This window comes from Castor canadensis, chromosome 17 (assembly GCF_047511655.1).
Source record: "Castor canadensis chromosome 17, mCasCan1.hap1v2, whole genome shotgun sequence".
NCBI lineage: Eukaryota > Metazoa > Chordata > Mammalia > Rodentia > Castoridae > Castor > Castor canadensis.
Window position 1 is genome coordinate 17,214,431 of NC_133402.1, and position 22,707 is coordinate 17,237,137.

Consider the following 22,707-nt stretch of genomic DNA (forward strand, 5'->3'; position numbering starts at 1 on the left):
AGGGCAAGACCAGACAGCAAAAAGTGGGATTAGGAGACCTCAGTATTGGGGGGCGGGGAGGGGGCATGTGGCAACTGCAGCCCAAGTGACTCAGGTCTTGTATTCACACCTCAGCCATTTCCGTCTCCTCAGAGCCACAACCACTCTGTGAGAGGAAGCTGGGGTTTCTGGTTCCTGTTTTGCCTACCGACTAGGAGTAGGAGAGAGGAAGGGGCTGGCGGCCCTATGGCTTCCACTTCCAAGTCAGTAATGCTTCCCTAAAGGGACAGAGGGGCTGGATTGGTGGCTCTGATGTCCATCCCCTCATAACTTGTTTATATTTGGTACTGTGGTTATTTGTGTCTCTCTGCCACCTTCTGTGAGTGCCTTGAGGGCAGAGGCCATGTATGAAAAGCTGTGGGAATTTCTAGGCCCCATGTCACCTTGGTTGAGTGATCTGGGAATAAAACCACAGGGTGCGTATTTCAAACAGCAGTCTGCAGGCCTGGTTGTGGGAAAGATCTGGCAGAGGTGGGCACAGGCTGTTGGAAACCACTGCAGAGTTCAGCAGGGGAAGGATATGAAGAGGAAGCAAGTTCCCGCTCTCCCACTTAGAGGAAGGTAAGGGACTTGGTACTATATGAAACCACCTCCCTCCTTCCTCATCCTTTCCTAATTCCCAGTTAGGGCAACTAGTTGAGCTCATAGAATCACCTGGTCTAAGAATCCTCGATGGGGTGGCAGCAGCTGCTCAGTGACTGCCCTACCTCTGCTTTATTTATTGTTAAGTGGGTCTCTAAGGCTACCTACCCTTTCTCCAATGTTATGACTGTCGACTTTTTTGTTGTTTTCTTGTTTTTCTCGTCCATAAAGCCAGGGGTTGGACTACCTTCGTGATTTTTTTTGCTTTTAGGATAATTTGGAAAAAGGGTCTCAAAACGCCTTGAATACTGCCAGTAGCTAATGCACGAAAGCTTCTTAGGCAGGTGTTATCTTTATTTTTGGTTTCTAGGCAAGCGCTCTACTACTGCCATCCTCAGTCCTTTATTTTAGGTTTCTAAAACTGTTTGTAAGGGAAAGATAAGACTAAAAATGACCTAAGGCTAGTTGCCTTTGCTCTCAGAACCAGTTCGGGCGTAAGGCGCGGAGGGCGGGGCAAGGGACGGAATGGTTAGGTAGCCATATTTGTTTCTGGCAAATCAGGGCGGCGGGATAGGAGCTGAGTCCGCCTACGCCATGACAAGTACTGGCACAATACGGTCTTGGGTATAGGCACGGCTAATCATGCCCCTACTTGATGCTCCCACATGCTCCATTTTAAAACCAGAGGTTCCAGAGTTCTTCTGGCCTCTCGCTTTCTCACGCCCTGAAGCTGACAAGGCCGAAAACGAACACTGAGAGAGAACCAGGAACTAAGGAGGACCTCTGACCACGTGATGGGGGACCCACGCGTACTGTCACATGACCCTCGTCCTTGCTACTCTAAGGTGCCCAAAGCTCAGCTGCTCTTAAAGGTACAGGCCTTGCCCAAGGTGGTGCGGAGGGAACCCTCTGTTTAGAGGGGTGGGGGCGCAGCTTGACGGGTGGGGCGAGGGTGGGCACGAGATAGAGCCCTGGGCTCGGCTGGTGGATCGCTGGGCGCGAGTGCAGCTGACAGTCGGAGCTGAGACGGGCAATGGGGCGTTGACCTTTCACATCTGTCGCAGCCCCTCATCCGCCCAGTCGGAGCCAGCTCTGAACACTCGCTGACTTTCGACCCGTCGGGGTACTTTAACTTGATGACATGGAAGACTGTGCGGGTTCGCGGTGGCGCCTTTCGGATTCCGAGAGTGAGTGTTCTGGCCCATCCTCTTGGGAGCGACCACCTGAGCTTCGCGACCCACCTGAGGGTCTTGGAAGTTGGCTCGGCCCGGGGGAACACCGCGGCGCGGTCGTGCACCTGAGGGTGGGTGCGGGTCACGCCTTCCACTTCTCTTCTTCTCAGGGGAGGACACCACCCCAGAGACACAGGCCTCTCTGTTGGATGGTCAAGGTGCCCATTGGAAGAATGCTGTGGGATTCTGGTGAGTGGCCCGAGAGTTCTGCAAAAGTAAAAATGCGACAGGAGGAAAGGGACAAAAAGAGCTGCGAAAAGGAGTTGAATCCATAAATACTTACTGAGTCAACTGGTTTGCCCCGAGGCTGCCTGCGAGTTTTCCAAATTTCACTCATTTGCTTACTAGCTTCACTTATTGGGCATATCACTTGGAGGATTATTTGCTCCATTTTTTTCTCCAACCAACTCAGCATCAACATTTGGGTGAGGGAGGAGAGGGGTGGGTCTAGGGTTTGAACTCAGGGCTTTCCACTAGCAAAGCAGGCACTCTACCGCTTGAGCCACATCTCCAATCCATTTTGCTGTGGTTATTTTGGAGATGGGATCTTGGGGACTGTTTGCCCTGGCTGGCCCTGAACTTCGATCCTCCAGATCTCAGCCTCCCAAGTACCTAGGATTGCAGGTATGAGCCACTGGTGCCCAGCCAGCCTCAACATTTTTTTAATACACAGATTTTAAAATGAAAACTCAAAATTGCTACCCCACATGCAAAAACCAGTATTTTCTTTTTTTTTTTTTTGACTGTATTATTTTATTTTATTTTATTATTCATATGTGCATACAAGGCTTGGGTCATTTCTCCCCCCTGCCCCCACCCCCTCCCTTACCACCCACTCTGCCCCCTCCCTCTCCCCCCACCCCCTCAATACCCAGCAGAAACTATTTTGCCCTTATTTCTAATTTTGTTGTAGAGAGAGTATAAGCCTTAATAGGAAGGAACAAGGGGTTTTGCTGGTTGAGATAAGGATAGCTATACAGGGCATTGACTCACATTGATTTCCTGTGCGTGTGTGTTACCTTCTAGGTTAATTCTTTTTGATCTAACCTTTTCTCTAGTTCCTGGTCCCCTTTTCCTATTGGCCTCAGTTGCTTTTAAGGTATCTGCTTTAGTTTCTCTGCGTTGAGGGCAACAAATGCTAGCTAGTTTTTTAGGTGTCTTACCTATCCTCACCCCTTCCTTGTGTGCTCTCGCTTTTATCATGTGCTCATAGTCCAATCCCCTTGTTGTGTTTGCCCTTGATCTAATGTCCACATATGAGGGAACATATGATTTTTGGTCTTTTGGGCCAGGCTAACCTCACTCAGAATGATGTTCTACAATTCCATCCATTTACCAGCGAATGATAACATTTTGTTCTTCTTCATGGCTGCATAGAATTCCATTGTGTATAGATACCACATTTTCTTAATCCATTCGTCAGTGGTGGGGCATCTTGGCTGTTTCCATAACTTGGCTATTGTGAATAGTGCCGCAATAAACATGGGTGTGCAGGTGCCTCTGGAGTAACCTGTGTCAGAGTCTTTTGGGTATATCCCCAATAGTGGTATTGCTGGATCAAATGGTAGATCAATGTCTAGCTTTTTAAGTAGCCTCCAAATTTTTTTCCAGAGTGGTTGTACTAGTTTACATTCCCACCAACAGTGTAAGAGGGTTCCTTTTTCCCCAAATCCTTGCCAACACCTGTTGGTGGTGGTGTTACTAATGATGGCTTTCTAACAGGGGTGAGGTGGAATCTTAGTGTGGAAAAACTAGTATTTTCTTAATGAGCTTTTAAGTAAATGCAGCACTACTAAAACTTTGTAAAGCTCATCCATCTATCTCTGATCATCGGTTAAGTATTGAGTCTTGGGAACCCCTTCTAGGGTTAGCCTAAACACGGAGGACTGGCATCACAGGTTGGCTTGGAAGTGATTTCCCATGTGACTCTTTGGAAGAGTAATTTAACCTCTTTGATCCTGACTTTCACCAGCAGTAAAATAGGAAGAGCTGTTTCACAGGTTTTTGAAAATGACAGGAAATCTACAACACTGGGCCTGGTTTCTTCTCTATCTAACAGCACAGCCCTGGGAATTCAAAGTAAGGAAACAGGGCTGGGGCATGGCTTGAATGGTAGAGCACCTGCCTAGCAAACTCAAGGTCCCAAGTTCAAACCCAAGAAAGAAAGATTTTTCAAAAGTAAGCTAACAAGATTCTTTCTGGATGGTATAGGCTTTGCTACTATTTTGATCCCCACAGCACTCTTTGTGGTCATCAGGAGAGCAATTCATGTCCCCATTTTATACATATGTAGACTTGAGGCCACTGAAAGTAGAAGCAGTAGACTTGAAACTTGAACATAGTCCTTGGTGTTTCAAGCCCTGGGATTTTTTTTTTTTTTTTGATATTACGGGGTTTGAACTCAAGACTTCATGCTTTCTAGGCAGGCACTCTACTACTTAAGCCATTCCTCCAGCCCTTTTTAGCTCTGGTTATTTTGGAAATAGGGTTTTACTTTTTGCCCAGGCCAACCTGGACCACAATCCTCCTATTTTGTACTTCCTTCCATCACTGGGATGACAGGTGTTAACTACCTCGCCCAGCTTTTATCCATTGAGATGGGGTCTCACTAACTTTTTTTGCCTGGACTGGCCTGGAACTGTGATCCTCCTGATCTCTACTTCCTGAGTAGCAGAAATTACAGGAATGTACCACTGCATCCAGCCTAACCCTAGGATGGTTTTATTGTACCACAGTGCATCAGTTAGTGAGAAATATCCCAGGAACTGAGTTTTTATGTTCAGAGAGAGTGGTTAAGTACAGATTCCTGGGAGAGGTCTTGGAGCTCAGCTGTGAACCCAACGCTGATCCCGAAGCCTCTCTTTCTAAGCCAACACTGAAAGAAGATGGGATTTGGTGGTAAAGAATGATGGAGTGGATTGAAGGGCCTAGGTAATGGAGAGGTGGCAAGAACTGCAGCTGGATCGCAGCCTGGCGGGAAGTGAAGCTCTGTCTTGCTCATTCCAGGCTCCTGGGCCTTTGTAACAACTTCTCCTACGTAGTGATGCTAAGTGCTGCCCATGACATCCTTAGACACCAGCAGGCATCTGGGAACCAGAGCCATGTAAGTGAGCCCCTCTCCACCAGCATCACCATGCTTAGCCCCTGTGGGAAGATGAGGGACTCACCCTGGGACAGTGGCCAAGGGTGTAGGACAGAAAGGGTCTAGTCTCCCAGAACCTTGGGGCAGGAGGGGTCTTCAAGAGATAGGTGGATACCAGATGAGCAAACTCAGAAGTGACTGAGTAGGACTGTGGTCCATGGGAGGGTTTCTGTTGACATTTGGGCTGGATGATTCTTTATTGTGGGGCCACGATGTGCATCCTAGGATGTCTGGCAGCATCCCGTGCCTTTGCCGGCTAGATGCCAGTAGCACCTCCTTGGCCACCAAGAGTGACAACCAAGAATGTCTCCAGATACTGACACATGTCCTCCAGGGGTAAAATCACTCCCGATGGAGCCCCACTTGCTACAGTGAGCAGGAAAGTGCGTGCCCAAGAGGAGCAGCCACCTCCTTGCTGGTCCAGCAGGATCACGTTTTCTGCAGACCCAAATGTCTATCTGAAAGCTCTTGATTGTGTTACCAAAGGCCATTTACTGAGACTGCTATGGACACTGCCATCCCCATTGTGAGCATAGAGAAACTGAGGTCCCAGAAAGTCAACACCACCCTTCAAGTCTGACCGAAGCTGAGACTGGGCTCTGTCTGCCCACCTGCCTCATGGAGAAAAGACTTCCTTCTCTCCCATCAGGTGGACCCAGGCCCGACACCCATTCCCCACAATAGCTCATCTCGGTTCGATTGCAACTCTGTCTCCACAGCTGTGAGTACCCGAGTGGCCCCTCCACCCAGACCCTTCCAGCTCCAGAGATGTGATTATCAGGCCTGTCAGTTACTGGGCACTTTGTGTGAGTGACCTGTGTTAAATTAGCTCATGTAATACACAGTAGTCCTCTGAGCCAGGGACTGGACATAGCCCCGTTTTCCAGATGAGGAAACTGAAGCTCAGTGTGCATAAATGCCTTGCTAGAGTGAAGGGTGCCACAGCTGGGACGTGAGCCCAGATCTGACTCTAGAACCTGAATTTGCAGCAGTTCTCCTCCTGCCTTTCCTTCGGGTCCACATGGTGGGGAGGGTTGTCCCTGGGAAGGCCTTGGGTCTCACTCTGTTCTCCTGTCCCAGGCAGTGCTCCTTGCTGACATCCTCCCCACCCTGGTCATCAAATTGCTGGCTCCTCTGGGCCTTCATCTGCTGCCCTACAGGTCTGGGGCGTGGTGTCAGGAGGACGGGCAGGAGGGGTCAGAGACTGCGGGAGGTGGAAGGGATGCTCAAAGCTGGGGAACCCACGGTGAAGGCCAACCTTCTGCATCCCTCCCTCATCCTCAGCCCTCGGGTCCTGGTCAGTGGGATTTGTTCAGCTGGAAGCTTTGTCCTGGTGGCCTTTTCTCATTCAGTGTGGACCAGCCTGTGCGGTGAGTGTGCATTTCCACATCAGGTGGACGGGCCCAGAGGAACTTCAGTAAAATGCTTGTAGGGGGCCAGTCTTCCCACCTTCTGGAGGAAAAGGATTATTTCTGTAGCCTCAGAAGCCTGCTAGGGCTGCCACAAGCAGGAAATGGGAGATGGGGGCAATGTAGAGGGGTCAGTGGGAGAAAGTGGGTGGATCGGGTGGAGATTGAGCTGAGGCAAGACTTTATAAGACTTTACCATGGGGCTGGAGGAGATGAGAAGGGTGGGTCCTTGCTCCTGGGTGTATAACTGAGTGAAAGAAGGGACTATTCACTGTACTAGGATGTGTGGAAGAGGGGGTTGAATCTACTTCATGTCTGAGCCCAGCCTGGCCAAGGGATCTGTTTTTGGCTCCTCTGAGCTGATGCAGTCGAGGCTGTGGTCAGACACCTCTGGGGACTGGGGCTGTAAGGGAATGGCTGCCTTTTGATTTTTGCCCTCCCAGGTGTGGTCTTGGCCAGCATTTCATCAGGTCTGGGGGAGGTCACCTTCCTCTCACTCACCGCCTTCTACCCCAGGTAAGTGGGCAAGGCAGGAGTGAGGGGAGAGGCGTCCGTCTGCTGGCTTCAGTCCTCCTGAGTACTCCTGCATTCTCCTCCAGGGCTGTGATCTCCTGGTGGTCCTCAGGCACTGGGGGAGCAGGCCTGCTGGGGGCCCTGTCCTACCTGGGCCTTACCCAGGCTGGCCTCTCCCCCCAGCATACCCTGCTCTCCATGCTGGGGATCCCTGCCCTGCTACTGGCCAGGTGAGCAGCCCTGAATCAGAAGGAAGCGGGGTAGGAGGAGGGTAGACTTGATCATGATCCCAATCTTGAGATCATTACAGCCTTGAGTTGAGTCTTGGAGTTTACATTTTTTAGTTGTGTGGCACTGGACAAGTTCTTTCACCTCTCTGGTCTTCAGTTTTCCCATATCGCAAATGGTGGCAGTTCCTCCTTGCAGTCCCATGAGGTGACGAGTATAATGCATTCAGTGCAGTGAGGTTATCAAGATTTGTAGTAGGACAAGGATGGACTTTGATTGACTCATTTTGTGTGTATTTTCATAGGAAACTATTAACTAGCCAGTTGAACCTGTGACTTCACATATTAGGACAAGGCCAGGCAGAAAAAAGGAGTCACACCAAGCATGGTCAAGTATGCCTATAATCATAGCTCTAGGAGGCTGAGGCAGGAAGATCAAAGTTAGAGGCCAGCCTGGGCTACATAGTGTGTTCTAGGCCAGCGTAGCAAAATCCTGTCTCAAAAAAATAAAGTCAATGCGAAGGAAAAGTTATCCAAAGCTGGGTGCTGGTGGCTCACGCCTGTAATCCTAGGTACTCAGGAGGCAGAGATCATGAGGATCATGGTTCAAAGCCAGCCTGGGCAAATAGTTTGTGAGACTCTATCTCAAAAAAAAAAAAAAAATTACAAAAAAGGGCTGGTGGAGTGGCTTAAGGTATAGGCCCTGAGTTCACACAACAGTACAGCAAAAAAAAAAAAAAAAATTGTATCCAGGAGGAATGTGAATATGGCAAATGACACAAAACCAGAGCATAAGTGACTAATATTTGGGAAGTGACTATGTCACAGGACACTAAGACAGGAAAATCACAAGTTGCAAGATCAAGGCTACACTGAACTACATAGTCAGAAAAAAGAAAGTAAGTGAGCTAAGGTCATGGCTCAAATGGGAGAGCACCTGGCTAGCAAGTGCAAGTCCCAGAACTCAAATCCCAGTGCTGCCAAAAAAAGAAAAAAAAGGAACGTTCATAGATAACAATGAGAGCAGTCAGACTAATAATGACAAGAAAAACCTCAAAAAAACTGACATGCTTGGTATGACACAGCAGCCAGATAAGGGCCTGAGTTGAAATAAGGGGACAAAGTTTGGCACCAAAGAAGGAAGCATTTGCCAAAGGCAGTGCCTTTGAGGAAGTGAACTGCCCATCATTGGAAGCTCACCCATGTGGGGATGCCCTGGGAGCCTGTCCTGTCGGACAGGGGGCTCGTTGACTGTCTTCATTCTGCTCCACCTCAGCTATTTCTTGTTGCTCACATCTCCTGAGCCCCAGGACCCAGGAGGGGAAGATGAGGCAGAGACCGCAGCTCGGCAACCCCTCATAGGCACCGAGGCCCAGGAGTGGAAGCCAGGTAGGAGCTGCAGACTCCCTGACAGGTCGTTTTCTCTCTTGGGGTGGGAGTCTTCTTCTTTGTGCACTGGACACAGTAGAGAAGACTAAGGTGGGTATATAGCGCACGATCAAAAGCATCCACTGAGCTGGGTGCCGGTGGCTCACACTGTAATCCTAGCTACTCAGGAGGCAGAGATCAGGAGGATTGTGGTGTGAAGCCAGCCTGGGCAAATAGTTCATGAGACCCTATCTCAAAAAAACTCGTCACAAAAAAGGGTTGATGGAGTGGTTTAAGGTGTAGGCCCTGAATTCAAACACCAGTACTGCAAAAAAAGAAAAAGAAAAAAAAAAAGTATCCACTGAATCCTGATTATGTGTCAGACCTTCCAAACCCTGAGGACAGAGGTGCCCAGAGAGTGAAACCCAGACAGGTTCATTAGCAAGCCCCTGAGTCAAATACAAGCCATTTTCACCTATTGATAAGGGCCAGCAGGACATAAAACAGCACTAGCGGGAGTGGGGAGAGATTAGGGGCTGTACTGTAGAGTGGGTTCTACTTCAAAGGAGAACTTTTTAGAGGATATGATTGATGTTTGCACTGAAACTTGACTGACAAGAAGACAAGCTGGTGGTGAACAGGTTCCAGGCAGAGAAAACAGCATGTGCAAAGGCCCTGTGGTGGGAAAGAGCTTGGCTGTACAGAAATAGAAGAGCCAGTGAGGCTGGGATGGAATAGACAGATAGACAGGTCTATTGAGTTGCACAAAAGCTATAAGGAGGTGTTTTGTTTTTGCAGAGCTGGGGATGGAACCCAGGCCCTTGTGTACTAGGCAAACACTCTACTACTGAGCTACGTGCCTTTTCTTTCTTTCTTTTTTTTTTTTTTTTTTGAGGTGCTGGGAATTGAACCCAAAACCTTGCACATGCTAGGCCAAATGCTCTCCCACCTAGCTACACCATCTTAACGAGTTTTAAGTGTGGAGCCCGGTGGCATTTCAGTGTAAATGGTGGTGTGGTGCTGCTTGCTTCTTGCACGCTGGCACTCCTGGCTGAGTCTCCAGTTTGCCAACTTCATCCCTCCTCTTCCTGCCCCCTGCAGGCTCCAGCTGGGACCTCTCCCTCCAGGAAAGGTGGACTGTGTTCAAGGTTGGGACGGTGCTGCTGGCGGCCTGTGCCCTGCGGGTGGCGCCTGTTTCTGGTCTTGCACTTACCTCTTCGACTCCCCCAGGGTCTGCTGTCCCACATCATCCCCTTGGTGCTGGTCTATTTTGCTGAGTACTTCATCAACCAGGGACTTGTGAGTGAGGGCTGTCGGGAGGGAGTGGAAGGAGCCACGGGACTAGAGACCCACACATCCCCACCCATTTCCCCATCTGGTCTTTGCTGCAGTTTGAGCTCCTGTTTTTCCGGAACACGTCCCTGAGTCACGCTCAGCAGTACCGCTGGTGAGAGGACTCAGGGCTGGTGGCAGGTGGACAGTGGGCTGGGAGGGCCCCTTGAAGTCGGAAACCTGGGGTGACAGGGACTGCCCTGCTCACTAGGCACCCAGAGGAGCGTTCTCCTACTCCCTGCCCCTCCTCAGGTACCAGATGCTGTACCAGGCAGGCGTCTTTGCCTCCCGTTCTTCTCTCCGCTGCTGTCACATCCGTTACACCTGGGTCCTGGCCCTGCTGCAGGTATAGAGCCCTCACCTGTGCTCCCAGCTTCCCCAGGCCCCTGCCTCCATCCCTCAGCAGAAAGAGTTTATTGTACAGCAGCATTTCTAACACAAGGACTGAAGGCTGACAGGGCTCCATGTAAAATGTGTGGTTTCAGGAGCCAGGCGAATCCCAGCTTCTGTACTCAGTAACTGTGACTCAGGGCAAGTCTCTGAACATCTCTGAGCCTCGATTTCCTCATCTATTAATCAGATTGGGGGCTGAGATGTGGCTCAGTGGCAGAGTGTTTGCCCAGCATCTACAAGGCCCTGGGTTCAACCTCCAGCACCACAAAAAATAAACAGACGTAGGCAATATCTGTTTCTCAGGGTACTTGTAAGAAATAGTGATGAGAAGAAGAATGGAGGACCAAGAGTTTGTGGGGTTTTGTGTGTGTGTGTGTGTGTGTGTGTGTGTGTGTGTGTGTGTGATGGATTTTTTTCGAGCTAGGGTCTCCCAAACTATTTGCTAGGCTGACTTCAAGCCTCGGTCCTCCTCATTTCTGCTTTTCTGAGTAGCTAGGATTATAGGCATGAGCCACCCTCTGCAGGCTAAAATTTAAAAGTTTCTTTTTCTTTTCTTTTTTTGTTTGGCAATACTGCAGTTTGAACTCAGGGTCTCATCCTTGCTAGGCAGGTGCTCTGTCACTTGACCCACTCCGCCACCCCTTTTTGTGCTGTTTTTTAATTCCTTGAAGCGCTTTCTTCTTTTGGAGGTACTGGGGATTGAATTCCAGGGTTCAGTTGGTTGAACCCCTTTGCACATGCTAAGCAGGTGCTCTGTCACAGGAGCCACATCCCCAGACCTCAAAGCACATGATTAATGATTTGTACCTGCCTCATTTCAGATAATGTTTCCATGTAATAAGAACATGTTCTTTTTTTTTTTTTTTTATTCTGGATGGTCAGTTATAATAGAGTCGTGACATTGTGGCCAAGGGGTTCTTTTTCTCAGTAAGTAATTGCAGGTGAGCAAATTCAACTGACCTTGGCAAGAGTCTGTCGTTTTTAGTGAACAGTCACCATTCTCCACCATGTAGCAAAAGCAGGTTCTCAGGAGCAACATTCATTCTTTTCAAGGTTACAAGTTTATAGCCTGAAGGTAACTGTGTTTTGTGTTTTTTATTTTGGCCACACTGGGGTTTAAACTCAGGGTCTCACGCTGGCTAGGCAGGCACTCTACCGCTTGAGCCACTCCACCAGCCCAAAAGGTAATGGTTTAAATAAACTTCAAATACAGGCTGAGCATCCCTTGTCTGAAAATAGAAACCCAAAATGCTATAAAATCTGCAGCTTTTTGGGGACTGACATGATACCACAAATGGAAAATTCCCCACCATGAAACTGTTTCATGCGCAAAACTATTGAAAATACTGTATAGAGGACTGGAGGAGTGGCACTTATTCCAAAATCTGAAAACATCTGAAATCCCAAACATTTCTGGTCCCAGTGTGTCATATAAGGAATCTACACTCTGGGTTATAGGAAAGTCCCTTGCTCTTAAAATTTTAGAACTCAACCAGGTGTGGTGGTACACCCCTATAATCCTAGCTGCTCAGGAGGTGGGATTGGGAGGATCATGGTTCAAGGCCAGCCCGGGCAAAAAGTTTGCAAAACCCCCATCTCAACCAATAAAAGCTGGGCATGATGGCACAGACCTGTCATCCCAGCTAGGTGGGAAATGTAAATAGGATTATGGTCCAGGCTGGCCTAGGCATAAATGGGAGACCCTATTTGAAAGATAACAAAAGGAAAAAGGGCTGGAGTATGGCTCAAGTGATAGAGCACCTGCCTAGCAAGGATAAAACTCTGAGTTCAAAATGCAGTACAAAAAAATTCTGTGATAATGAGATACAGAAGTAGTATAGATTACACTTTGATGTTATGACAAAGCTTATAAGCATCTGACCTTATTTATCTGAGCAGTGTCACCTGCTTCCTCAAAGAGGTAGGAACATCTAAACCTGGGCTTCTCACTCTCTGTGCTCTTAACACTGAGCCAGATAATTCTGTGGCGTGGCATCCGGTGCACTGTGGGGGGCTTAGCAGCATACCTGGCCTCTACCAACTAGACGCCAGTGGTATATCCCCATTGTGACAACCAAGGAAAGCTTCCAAATGTCCCCTGGGCTACTCAGTCTGTTAAAAGGGGGAGGGAGGGATGCTCTGGTCAAGGAGCCCTGGGAAAAAGAAAATGAGATCACGGGAGTGGGAGTCACTCTGATCCAAGCTGAGATCCCAGGAGAGGAGAGATGGAGGAACATTCCAGGCCTAAGAGTGATGGGAGCAGAGGTGAGGAACCCCCAAGGTGGAGGGTACTGGGGATAAGGTTGGGGAAAGCCACTATAGACCTCAGAATCTGGTTGGCCCCACTGTGTGTTGGGATGTTATCCAGGCCTGTTATCCCCTTCCTTTGCCAGTGACTCTCAGAACCAGGGGCCCCTGGGTGAGAACTCAGCCTCCCTTCCTGCCCTAGGCTCAGCCTCCTCCGCCCCTGTGCCCACAGTGCCTCAACCTGGCCTTCCTGCTAGCAGACGTGTGCCTGAGTTTCTTGCCGAGCATCTACCTTGTCTTCTTGATCATTCTGTATGAGGGACTCCTGGGGGGATCGGCATATGTGAACACCTTCCACAACATTGCTCTAGAGGTCAGCACCAGCTGGGGCTATTGGCAGTCTTTCTGGGGGAGTCCTGGGCAGCGATCTCTAGGACGGAAGCCTCACCCCTGCTCTCTGTCCTTTCCTCTCAGACTCGCGAGGAGCACCGGGAATTTGCCATGGCTGCTGCCTGTATCTCTGACACCTTGGGGATCTCCCTGTCAGGGGCTCTGGCCTTACAGCTGCATGACTTCCTCTGCCACCTCCCATGACACAGGACATAGTGACCTGAGGACACACAGGAAGCTCCAGGCCTTCCCTGCAGGGATAGGTATGGGAAGAAGAGCTCAGACCTTATCCCCTTCAGCAAGGGACACCCATTGTCTCCTCCCACGCCTGTCTCAGCCTTGGGCCCTTTGAATAAATGCCTGTTCTATCACTTCTCCTCTTTGTGCAGTTTTTCTTGCTGAAAAAAAATTCATTCATTTTTTTTTTTGATGGACTTGGGGATTTTATTTTTTTTAATTTTAATTTTTTTATTTTTATTCATTTATTCACATGTGCATACATTGTTTGGGTCATTTCTCCCTCCTGCCCCTGCCCCCACTTTCTCCCCCTGACCTGCCCTCCCTTCCAGGCAGAATCTGTTCTGCACTTTTCTCCAGTTCCATTGAATAGTAGACATAAGCAATAATAAGAAAGACATAGCGTTTTTGCTATTTGAGATAAGGACAGCTATACAGAGAGATTCCTAGCATTGCTTTCATGTGAAAAAAAATGTCTTTATTAAAAATTACACAAGCCCACTTTAGAACTTATATATGTGTGTATGTGGGTGTGGGTATGTGTTGTGTGCGTACACATGTATGTATATAAACATACATGAATTCATTTGTGTATAAAGAAAGCATTTCAGATTTCCAACCAGTCTTTTTTTTTTGGGAGGGTGGGGGTTGATTTTTTTTTTTTTTTGGCTGTTACTTATTTTTTTCCTGGTGCTGGGGACTGAACTCAGAGCCTTGCACTTGCCAGACAAGGGCTCTTCCACTGAGCTAAATCCCCAACTCCTTGTCTTTTATTTATTTATTTATTTTTTGGAGACAGGTTCTTACTGTGTAGCCAGGCCAGCCTTAAATTCTTAATCCTCCTGCCTCCTGTGTACTGAGATTATAGCAATGCACCACTAGGCCCAATTCTTCATTCTTTGAGGCTTTATCTACTTATTCAGACATATTTATTCAGACATTAGTTTATTGTATGGGACCATCTATAGACATTTTTTCCCAACATGAAAGTTGTCAAACAGAAGTTGACAGCCTTGTACTGTGGCCATACCACCTGGCATCTTACAATCAACCTTGTGCTCTCCTTGCTTTATTCGGTGCCCAGTCCTCCATCCAAACCAACCCATTCACCATTCCTTCCTGTGCTTGAGACACATTGCAGAGAGGGCGACCTCAGTACTTAGCCTTCTGAAGACTTTGGCACATGTATCATGTGCTTGGATCCAGTCTTTGCTTTTTTTTTCCTGCAGTATGACTTCTGTGGTTTGAACCAGTGCCTCCATATAACAGGCTAGTGCTCTGCTACCAATCTATACTCACAGACCTTTTTTTTTTAAAAAAATTACTTATTTTGCAGTACTGGGGTTAGAACTCAAAACCTTATCATTTCTACCCGGGCACTCTACCACTTGAGCCACACCCCTAGCCCTTTATTTTATTTGGAGACAGAGTCTCACTTCATCGCTCAGGCTGGCCTGGAACTCAAGATCCTCCTGCCTAAGTCTCCAGGTAGCTGGAATTGCAAGCAGGAGACACCACACCCAGCAAGCTCAGTATTATTTTATAGTCCTTTGGTTGGTTGGTGTTGGCTTTTTGACACATGGTCTCCCTATGCAGCCCAGGTTGACCTTGAACTCTTTTTTTTTTTTTTTTTTGTGGAACTGGGGTTTGAACTCAGGGCTTCATGGTTGCTAGGCAGGTGCTCTACCACTTGAGTCACTCCATCAGTCTGAACTCTTGATCATTTGGCCTCTGCCTTCCCTGTGCTAGGATTATAAGCATGAATAACCATGCTCAGCTTTTACAGACCTACTTAAGGTACAATTTATATATGGTAAAATGTACAAATTGTTACTTATTTTTACAGTACTTGGTAGCAGTACTTCCCACACATCATGTTACCATTTCTACTGTATTTGCCATGTCTGTGCCTGACAGTACTTTCATATTTTCATTAAAACAACTAATAATATAAATTCAGTTATTTGTATTGTTTCTTAGCCTTTTGGCCCAAGACCAAGTATAGTATTTATTCTTACCAGCTTAATAAAATCAGTTATTTTAAAGGGAAACAATGTTACCATTGAAATCATGAGTTTGAAATGCTAGTTATTTTCTACAGCTCGTTCTATACACACGTAACTATTTTAGTTTAAAATGAACACCCAGACAGGTGTGGTGATTCATACCTGTAGTCCTAGCTACTTGGGAACCTGAGGCAGGATAATTGCTTGAGCCCAAGAATTCAAGGCCAGCCTTAGCAACAAAGACCCTGTCTCAAAAATAAGTGTTGGGAATGAAATTATAATTTGAGAAAAAAATATTATGCATTAAGAATAAATGTAGGGGCTGGCAGAGTGGCTCAAGTGGTAGAGCGCTTGGCTAGCAAGGAAGCCCAGTACTGCCAAAAAAAAAAAAAAAAAGAATATAGGAATGTAGGAAGGTGCTGGTGGCTCACTCCTATAATCCTAGCTACTCAGGAGGCACAAATCAGGAGGATCACAGTTGAAAGCCAACCCGGGCTAATAGTTCTATCTTAAAAATACCCAACACAAAAAGGGCTGGTGGAGTGGCTCAAGTGGTAGAGCACCTGCCTAGCAAGCATAAGGCCCTGAGTTCAAAACTCAGTACCACAAAAAAAATGTAGTTAGTAAATATTCTTACTCAGGGTGAAGGATAATGCAACAGGGACCCTTGTATATATATCAAATGCCAACAAAATCTCATACATGGTTAAAAATAGTGGACACCCAGGGCCCCTTGAGCACAGCCCATCACTTCTGTGTGTTTGAGGACCCCATTCAGCTGTTTGACAGCACAGGCTTTAGAGTCAGAGAATCCTGACTTTTAAGTCCCACCCCTACCACTCACCAGGTCTGTGATCTTGGGTGAGTCACTTGTCTCTGCACCTCAATTTCCTGATCTGTCAAACGGGGATAATAATAGTGTTAGGATTTCATAAGGTACTGTAGAAACATTGTCATAAGGAAACATTGTCAACCCCTCATAAGAAAGCCACCTCTGCTGTGATTTGAATCCTACCTTTGACGTCTTATACTGCCTTATAGCAGCTGGTCCCAAACTTTACAATGTGCCCAATGGCTTGTTAAAATACAGATTGCCGCCAGGCACCAGTGGCTTACGCCTGTGGTACTAGCTACTCAGGAGGCAGAGATCAGAAGGATTGTGGTTCAAAGCCAACCCAGGCAAATAGTTCAAGAGACTCTATCTCAAAAAAGCCCATCACAAAAAAAGGACTGGTGGAGTGGTTCAAGGTGTATATGTGTATATTATATATATACATATACGGATTGCTGGGCCCATTCCCAGGTCTCTGATTGTGGACATGTCAGGTAGGGACTAGGAATACACATTTATGTCACATGCTCTGCTAATGCTTTTTCACTCACTTGGGAAAGAATTTAAAATGGTTATATCCAGTGCTGAGGAATACATAGTGAAGCATAAGCACACGTGTGCACTCACACACAATGCTACTGTTCTTGGAATCACACTTTTAGAACCACTGATTATTCTTTTCCTTTTCAAAACTTATTCATATATGCTTTTCTTCTTCAACAAACTTATGAATATCCTCATCTGCCCAAGAACTTTTTTGCTGTGGATTTTTAAAAAATAGGTTTTGTTTGATAAATACATAATATTCCACAGCAATGGATGACTTGTACAAATTATTTAGTCATTTTATTAATGTTGGCCCTTTAGTTTGTTTGCATGTATTATTACTAGTGTAACCCTCGTGAATTAGACTCTTTGTATAGGAGTCTTTCTTCAGGATGCATTCTCAAAAGTGGAGTTTGTAGGGAGGAGCATTTTCTGGGTTTATTGGAAGTCACATTTTCTGAAAGGTTTTGTCTGTTTTACACATCAGCCGTATGTATGTGTCTGTGTGTGAACAATCTCCTCAGCACTAAATATAAGTTTTAAAACCTTTTTTGTTGTATTGGGATTTTGAACTCAGAGCCTCCAGCTTGCTAGATCAGCCCTGAACCACTTGAGCCACACCTCTGCTTCCCTCCCCCACCCCATGCTTTTTTGAGACAGGGTCTCACTGTGTTGTCTAAGTTGGCCTCAAACTTTTTTTGGTGGTACTGATGTTTGAACTCAGGGCCTCCATGTGCTAGGCAAATGCTCTGCCATTTGAGCCACTCCACCAGCCCTGTTTTTGTGATGGGTTTTTTCAAGATAGGATCTGACAAACTATTTGCCCAGGCTGGCTTTGAACAGCGATCCTCCTGATCTCTGCCTCTTGAGAAGCAAGTAGTTAGGATTACCGGAGTGGATCATGGGCACCTGGCTCTCCCTACCTTTTCAATCTTCCACAGCCCTCAGAAACCACCAGCCTACTTTGTGTCTCAGTGGATTTTCCTTTGTGAGGCATTTCATATGAATGGAATCATACAGGGCTGGCAGAGTGGCTCAAGTGATAAGAGCACCTGCCTAGCAAGGATGCAGCCCTGAGTTCAAATCCCAGTGCCAGCAAAAAAAAAAAAAAAAGGAATAATGTAACATGCCTGACTTCTTTTACTTAGTGTAGTGTATATCAGTATTTCATTTCCATGTTATAGTGCCTTATTCCTTTTTATGGCTGAATATTGTTCCACTGTATGGATGTAACAAATTCATCCATTTGTTAGTTGGTGGGCGTTTGACCTTGATTTTTTGGTGGGAATGATGCTGCCATAAGCATTTGTACTAGATATCAGGGTGCATTTGCTGAATCTTATGGTCACTAGTGCTTGCTATCTCCCATCTTGGGTGTGTGTGCTCAGTTAGCTTGGTTTTATTTTATTATGACCATTCTAGTGAGTGTGGTTTCTCACTGTGGTTTTGGTTTGCATTCCCCTGGTGGTTAGTAATGTTGAACATCTTTTCTTGTTCTTATTGGTGGTACCTGTATCTCCTCTGAGACATGTGTATTCCAATCCTTGTCTGATTTTCACTTTTCAACTGGATTTTTAGGGTCAGGGTGTCACTTAGTGGTAGCACACTTGCCTTGCATGAGTGAGGCCCTGAGCTCGAGCTTCAGCACTGCAGAGAGAGAGAGAGAGTTTTAAATTGGATTTTTTTTGCCTGTTTTGTTGTAAGACTTCTTTATAGACTCTAAATACTAGTCGTTATAAGATACATTATGTGCAGATATTTTCTCCCCTCTGTATTGTCCTTTTACTGTTTTGATGCACCCTTTGATACATTTTTTTTATTTTGTAAAGTCCAGTTTATCTAGTTTTTCTTTGGATGTTTATGCTTTTGATGACATATCTAAGAAAGCTTTGCCAGATACAAGGTCATGAATCCTTACCTCTATGTTTTCTTCAAAGAATTTTATAGTTTTACCTCTTACATTTAAGTCTTGATCCATTTTCTGTTATTTTTCTGCATGTGGTGTGAGTTAGAAGTCTATGCAGAAAAGAATTAATTAACACAGCAGACTGCATGGTAACAGCTTTTGAGGCTGGCCCTTGGCTATAGTCTGGGGATTAAACCTCAAGAGGATTCCCACCATTAACTGATAATTGTCACTCCCTGTGTCTAACTTTGTTCTTTTTTTTTTTTCTGCCACCTCGTGGTCAATATTTGTCTTTATTCAGACAAGGAATCACTTAACATCCTACATGTGCATTTATTTATATATTTAGGTGAAATTGGGGTTTCATACTGGGGTTTGAACTCAGGGCCTGACACTTGCTAGGCAGGTGCTCTACCACTTGAGCCACTCCACCAGCCCTATTTTGTGATGGGTGTTTTTGAGGTAGGGTCTACTATTTGCCTGGGGTTGGCCTTGAACCAGTATCCTCTTGATCTCTGCCTCCTGAGTAGCTAGGATTACAGAGGTGAGCCACCAGTGCCCAACTGTGTTTTTATTTTGTATATATAGTCCCTGATCTACTTGAAGTTTGGTATTGTGTCAGGTAGATTTAATTTCATCTTTTTTTTTTATTCATATGTGCATACAAGGCTTGGCTAACTTTGTTCTTGATAGGAACAATATAGCTTGTACTGAACACCTGCTTCCTTCTCAGAGCCTGGAGTTTGCTACAGTCACCAGTAAGAACCTTGGCATTAGGCCAGGTGCTATGGTCCATGCCTATAATAATCCCAGCTACTCAGGAGGCAGAAATTGAGAAGATCAAGTTTTGAGGCCAGCCCAGATCAAAAGATAGTGAGACTCCATCCCAATCAATAAGCTGGGTGTGGTGGTAAGCTGGGTGTGATGCCTGTCATCCCAGCCATGTAGAAGGTCATAGGTAGGAGCATCATAGTCTGAGGTTGGCCAAGGCAAAAAGTGAGACCCTATTTGAAAAACAACCCAAAAGCAGAAAGAGCTGGAGGTTTGGCTCAAGTCCTAGAATGCTTGCCTAGCAAGCACAAAGCCCCAAGTTCAATCCCAAGTGCAGAAAAAAGCCCAAAACTGGTGTTGAATCTATAACAAACTGGAATTGACAAAAGTGGATATCCTTATCTTAGGGAAAACACTTTTTTTCTTTTGTATTTTTTTTTCTTGGTGACACTGGGTTTTTAACTCAGGACCTCATGCAGGCTGAGCATGTGCTCTACCCCTTGAGCCATTCTGCCAGCCTGCACTAGTTCATTTTTGTATGTCAACCTGACTTTGCATTCCCAATAGATTCTACTTGTTCATGGTTTATTTGTTAGGTTTTCTAGTTCACAGAAGATTTTTGTGTCTATATTCATAAAAGATAGTCATCTGTAGTTTGCTTGTGTTGTTTTGGTCTAGTTCCAGTTTTAAGCCTCATAAAAATTCACTGAAGCCTGGCATGGTGGTGTACACCTGTAATCCCAGCACTGGAGAGACAGAGGCAGGAGGATCATGGGTTGCAGCCAATCTAAAAGAAATTGGTGTTAATTTTTCCTTAAATAGAATTAACAAATGAAGTCATCTAGACCTGAGCTTTTCTTTGCTGGTAGTTATTACTAAATGTGGTTTCTAAGCACTTGAAATGCAGCTCTAGGACTAAAAAACTAACATTTTGATTTTACTCATGAAAAACATGTTACATTGGAGACACAAATGGCAGACATTCAGACAGAGCAAAACTACCAGAAGCAGCTGACCATCTTTCAAAACAAGAAGAGGGTCCTTCTGGGAGAAACTGGCAAGGAGAAGCTCCCCAGATAAGAACATCAGTCTGGGCTTTAAGATGCCCAAAGAGGGTATGGAGAAAGAAATGCCTCTTCGATGGTGACATCATCTGAGGGGAGACCCTGTCCTGTGTGGTGACCAAGTCGAAGATGCAGAGGACCACTGTCAGGATATCTGCACTACATCCAAAAGTACAATCGCTTTGAGAAGCGCCTTGAGAACATGCCCTGCACTTACCCCCTGCTTCAGGGATGTCCAGATTGGCAACATGGTCACAGTGGGGGAGTGCCAGCCCCTGAGCAAGACAGTGAGTGCCCTTCAATGTGCTCAAGGTTGCCAAGGCTGCTGGCACCAAGAAGCAGTTCCAGATGTTCTGAGCCTGGATGGAAGCCTGCCTGCTCCCAAAGCAAAATAAACTTTTTAATAAACCAAACAAACAAAAAAACCAAAACCACAAAGTTGCATTTTATTTACTACTAACTTGTTACATTGTATTCTACTTACTACTAACCTGTTATATTGTACTTTATGTACTACGAACTTGTTACCTTATATTTTATTTACTGTTAACTTGTTACATTATATTTTATTTACTGTTAACTTGTTACATTGTATCTAAACACACCTGTGACTTTGGTTTACTTCATTGGACAAGACTTGACCAGTGGTACCTGACAGGGTGGTACTGCCCCCTAGAGTATTTTTTTTTCTTAGTACTAAGGCTTGAACTCAGGACCTCATGCTTGCTAGGCAGGCCACTCTACCACTTGAGCCACATTGGCAGCTCTTTGGTGGTTTTGAATCTCAGTGTTCTTAGAACCCTTCCTGGTATGCACAGCACAGTCCTGAATGAAAAGGAATTGTTGTACACTTGAGTGACTTTCAGATATCCTCACCAGCCATCTAACCATATGTGCCAAGACTCTAACTTCATGTTACAGCAGCCCCAAAGTAATTCTTGCTTGGTTTTAGCAAACACTGAATTCTTTCAGAATTCAACCATCATGTTTCTATGGATTTAATGTTTGTGTCCTCCTAAAATCCACATGCTGAAGCCATAATCCTCCATGTGATGGTATTTGAAGGTGGGAGGGACCTTCATGATGGGACTAATGCCCTCATAACAGAGAAAGAGGCAGGAGAGTTCTTTCTCCAGAGTGTGAGAATACAGCAAGAAGGGGACTGTCTGCAAATCACCACACACTGACTCTGCCACCACCTTGATCTTGGACTTTACAGCCTCCAGAACTGTGGAAAATATTTAAGCCAATCACTTTTGCTTGGGTATCTTGTTTGGGCAGCCTGCACTAGGATGTCATGCACATTGAAGGAAGATTTGTTTTGTTTTGTTTGACTTTTTTTTTGAACCAAGATCTTTTACTATATTTGGAAAATCCCCTTCCTGAAGGTGGTATCCATAGTCAAACCTATCATTTTCCAGCAAAACTAGCTGCCTCAGTTATCCTGCTGTGTGTGTAAAAGTGCTGATGATGAGTTGATAGATTGGCTCAAGTGGTTGAGTGCCTGCCTAGCAAGCATGAAGCCCTGAGTTCAAACCCTAGCACCATCACCAAAAAAAAAAAAAAAAGATACTAGCCAGGCATGGTGGTTCACTTCTATAATCCCAGCTACTCAGAACTTGGAGACAGGAGAATCAAAAGTTCAAAGCCATCCTGGGCAAAGTTTATGAGACCCTATCCTATCTCACAAACAAAATATAAACAAATGGGCTGGGATTGGGGCTCAAGTGGTGGAGAACTTGCCTTAGCATGCTCCAAGTCATTCCAGAACTGGAAAACAAACAAACAAACAAACCTGTACTATATATACACGCGCTTATTTTTAAATGTCAAGTACAAAGAACACAGTTCAACATTTGTTCATGTTACAGTTGTTTTCTCATAAATTCAGCCATTATTGTTAGTAGGTACAGATCTCTGTTTCCTTTTTTTTTTTTTTTTTTTTTGCAGTTCTGGGGCTTGAACTCAGGGCCTATAGCCCTTGCAGACTTTTTGCCCAGGCTGGCTTGGAACCGTGATCCTCCTGATCTCTGCCTCCTGAGTAGTTTGGATTACACGCGTGAGCCGCCGGCACCTGGCTATTGCCCTGTTTTTTTTGTAGTTTGGGGAGACTGGTATTCCAACCCCAAAGATCTGGCTGGAAGTTTGTGCTAAACCTAGCTCCAAAATTTAGCAGTCTCACATGGCCGCTGACCCTTTGATTCTGATTCTTCAGTTTCGGGGGAGACCAGGCTATTTTTGCTTCTTTTGTTTGCTACAGTTTCGCAACGTAGCCCAGGCTGGCTTCAAACTAGCAACCCTCCCGCCGCGGCCTCCCCAGTACTGGGATTACAGATGTGCATCCTGTCCCGCCCCGCCGCAAAGTACTTTGGTTTTTAGCTCGGAAGTAGCCTGCCAAAATCTCAGCACTTCGGCATCGAGCTTGTCCCCTCGCCCCCGCATGGCGCGAACGCCACTGGGAGTTGTAGTCA

The 22,707-nt window shown here is 46.0% G+C and overlaps 1 protein-coding gene and 1 pseudogene across 7 annotated transcripts; both read left to right on the plus strand.

The window, feature by feature from the left end:
- The first annotated feature begins 193 nt into the window (after positions 1-193).
- Positions 194-13,245, plus strand: Cln3 (CLN3 lysosomal/endosomal transmembrane protein, battenin). Of its 7 annotated transcripts, none has more exons than XR_012443192.1 (17): positions 194-600; positions 1,307-1,493; positions 1,686-1,808; positions 1,964-2,042; positions 4,860-4,956; positions 5,645-5,716; positions 6,076-6,155; positions 6,280-6,365; positions 6,848-6,920; positions 7,004-7,147; positions 8,421-8,533; positions 9,614-9,660; positions 9,743-9,811; positions 9,904-9,959; positions 10,056-10,190; positions 12,687-12,857; positions 12,959-13,245. XR_012443192.1 is itself a non-coding variant. In XM_074059581.1 (17 exons), exons 3-17 carry the CDS (start codon positions 1,763-1,765, stop codon positions 13,076-13,078), a joined length of 1,347 nt encoding a protein of 448 aa, XP_073915682.1. In that variant the 5' UTR covers positions 199-600; positions 1,307-1,493; positions 1,686-1,762; the 3' UTR covers positions 13,079-13,245. The 7 variants fall into 7 exon arrangements, 5 of the variants coding, with proteins under 5 accessions (XP_073915682.1, XP_073915684.1, XP_020014771.2 ...); XR_012443193.1 differs by having other exon boundaries at positions 197-600; positions 12,717-12,857; XM_074059581.1 differs by having other exon boundaries at positions 199-600; positions 10,097-10,190.
- A 6,797-nt stretch (positions 13,246-20,042) lies between these two features.
- Positions 20,043-20,593, plus strand: LOC109682393 (small ribosomal subunit protein uS17-like; annotated as a pseudogene).
- Positions 20,594-22,707: the final 2,114 nt, after the last annotated feature.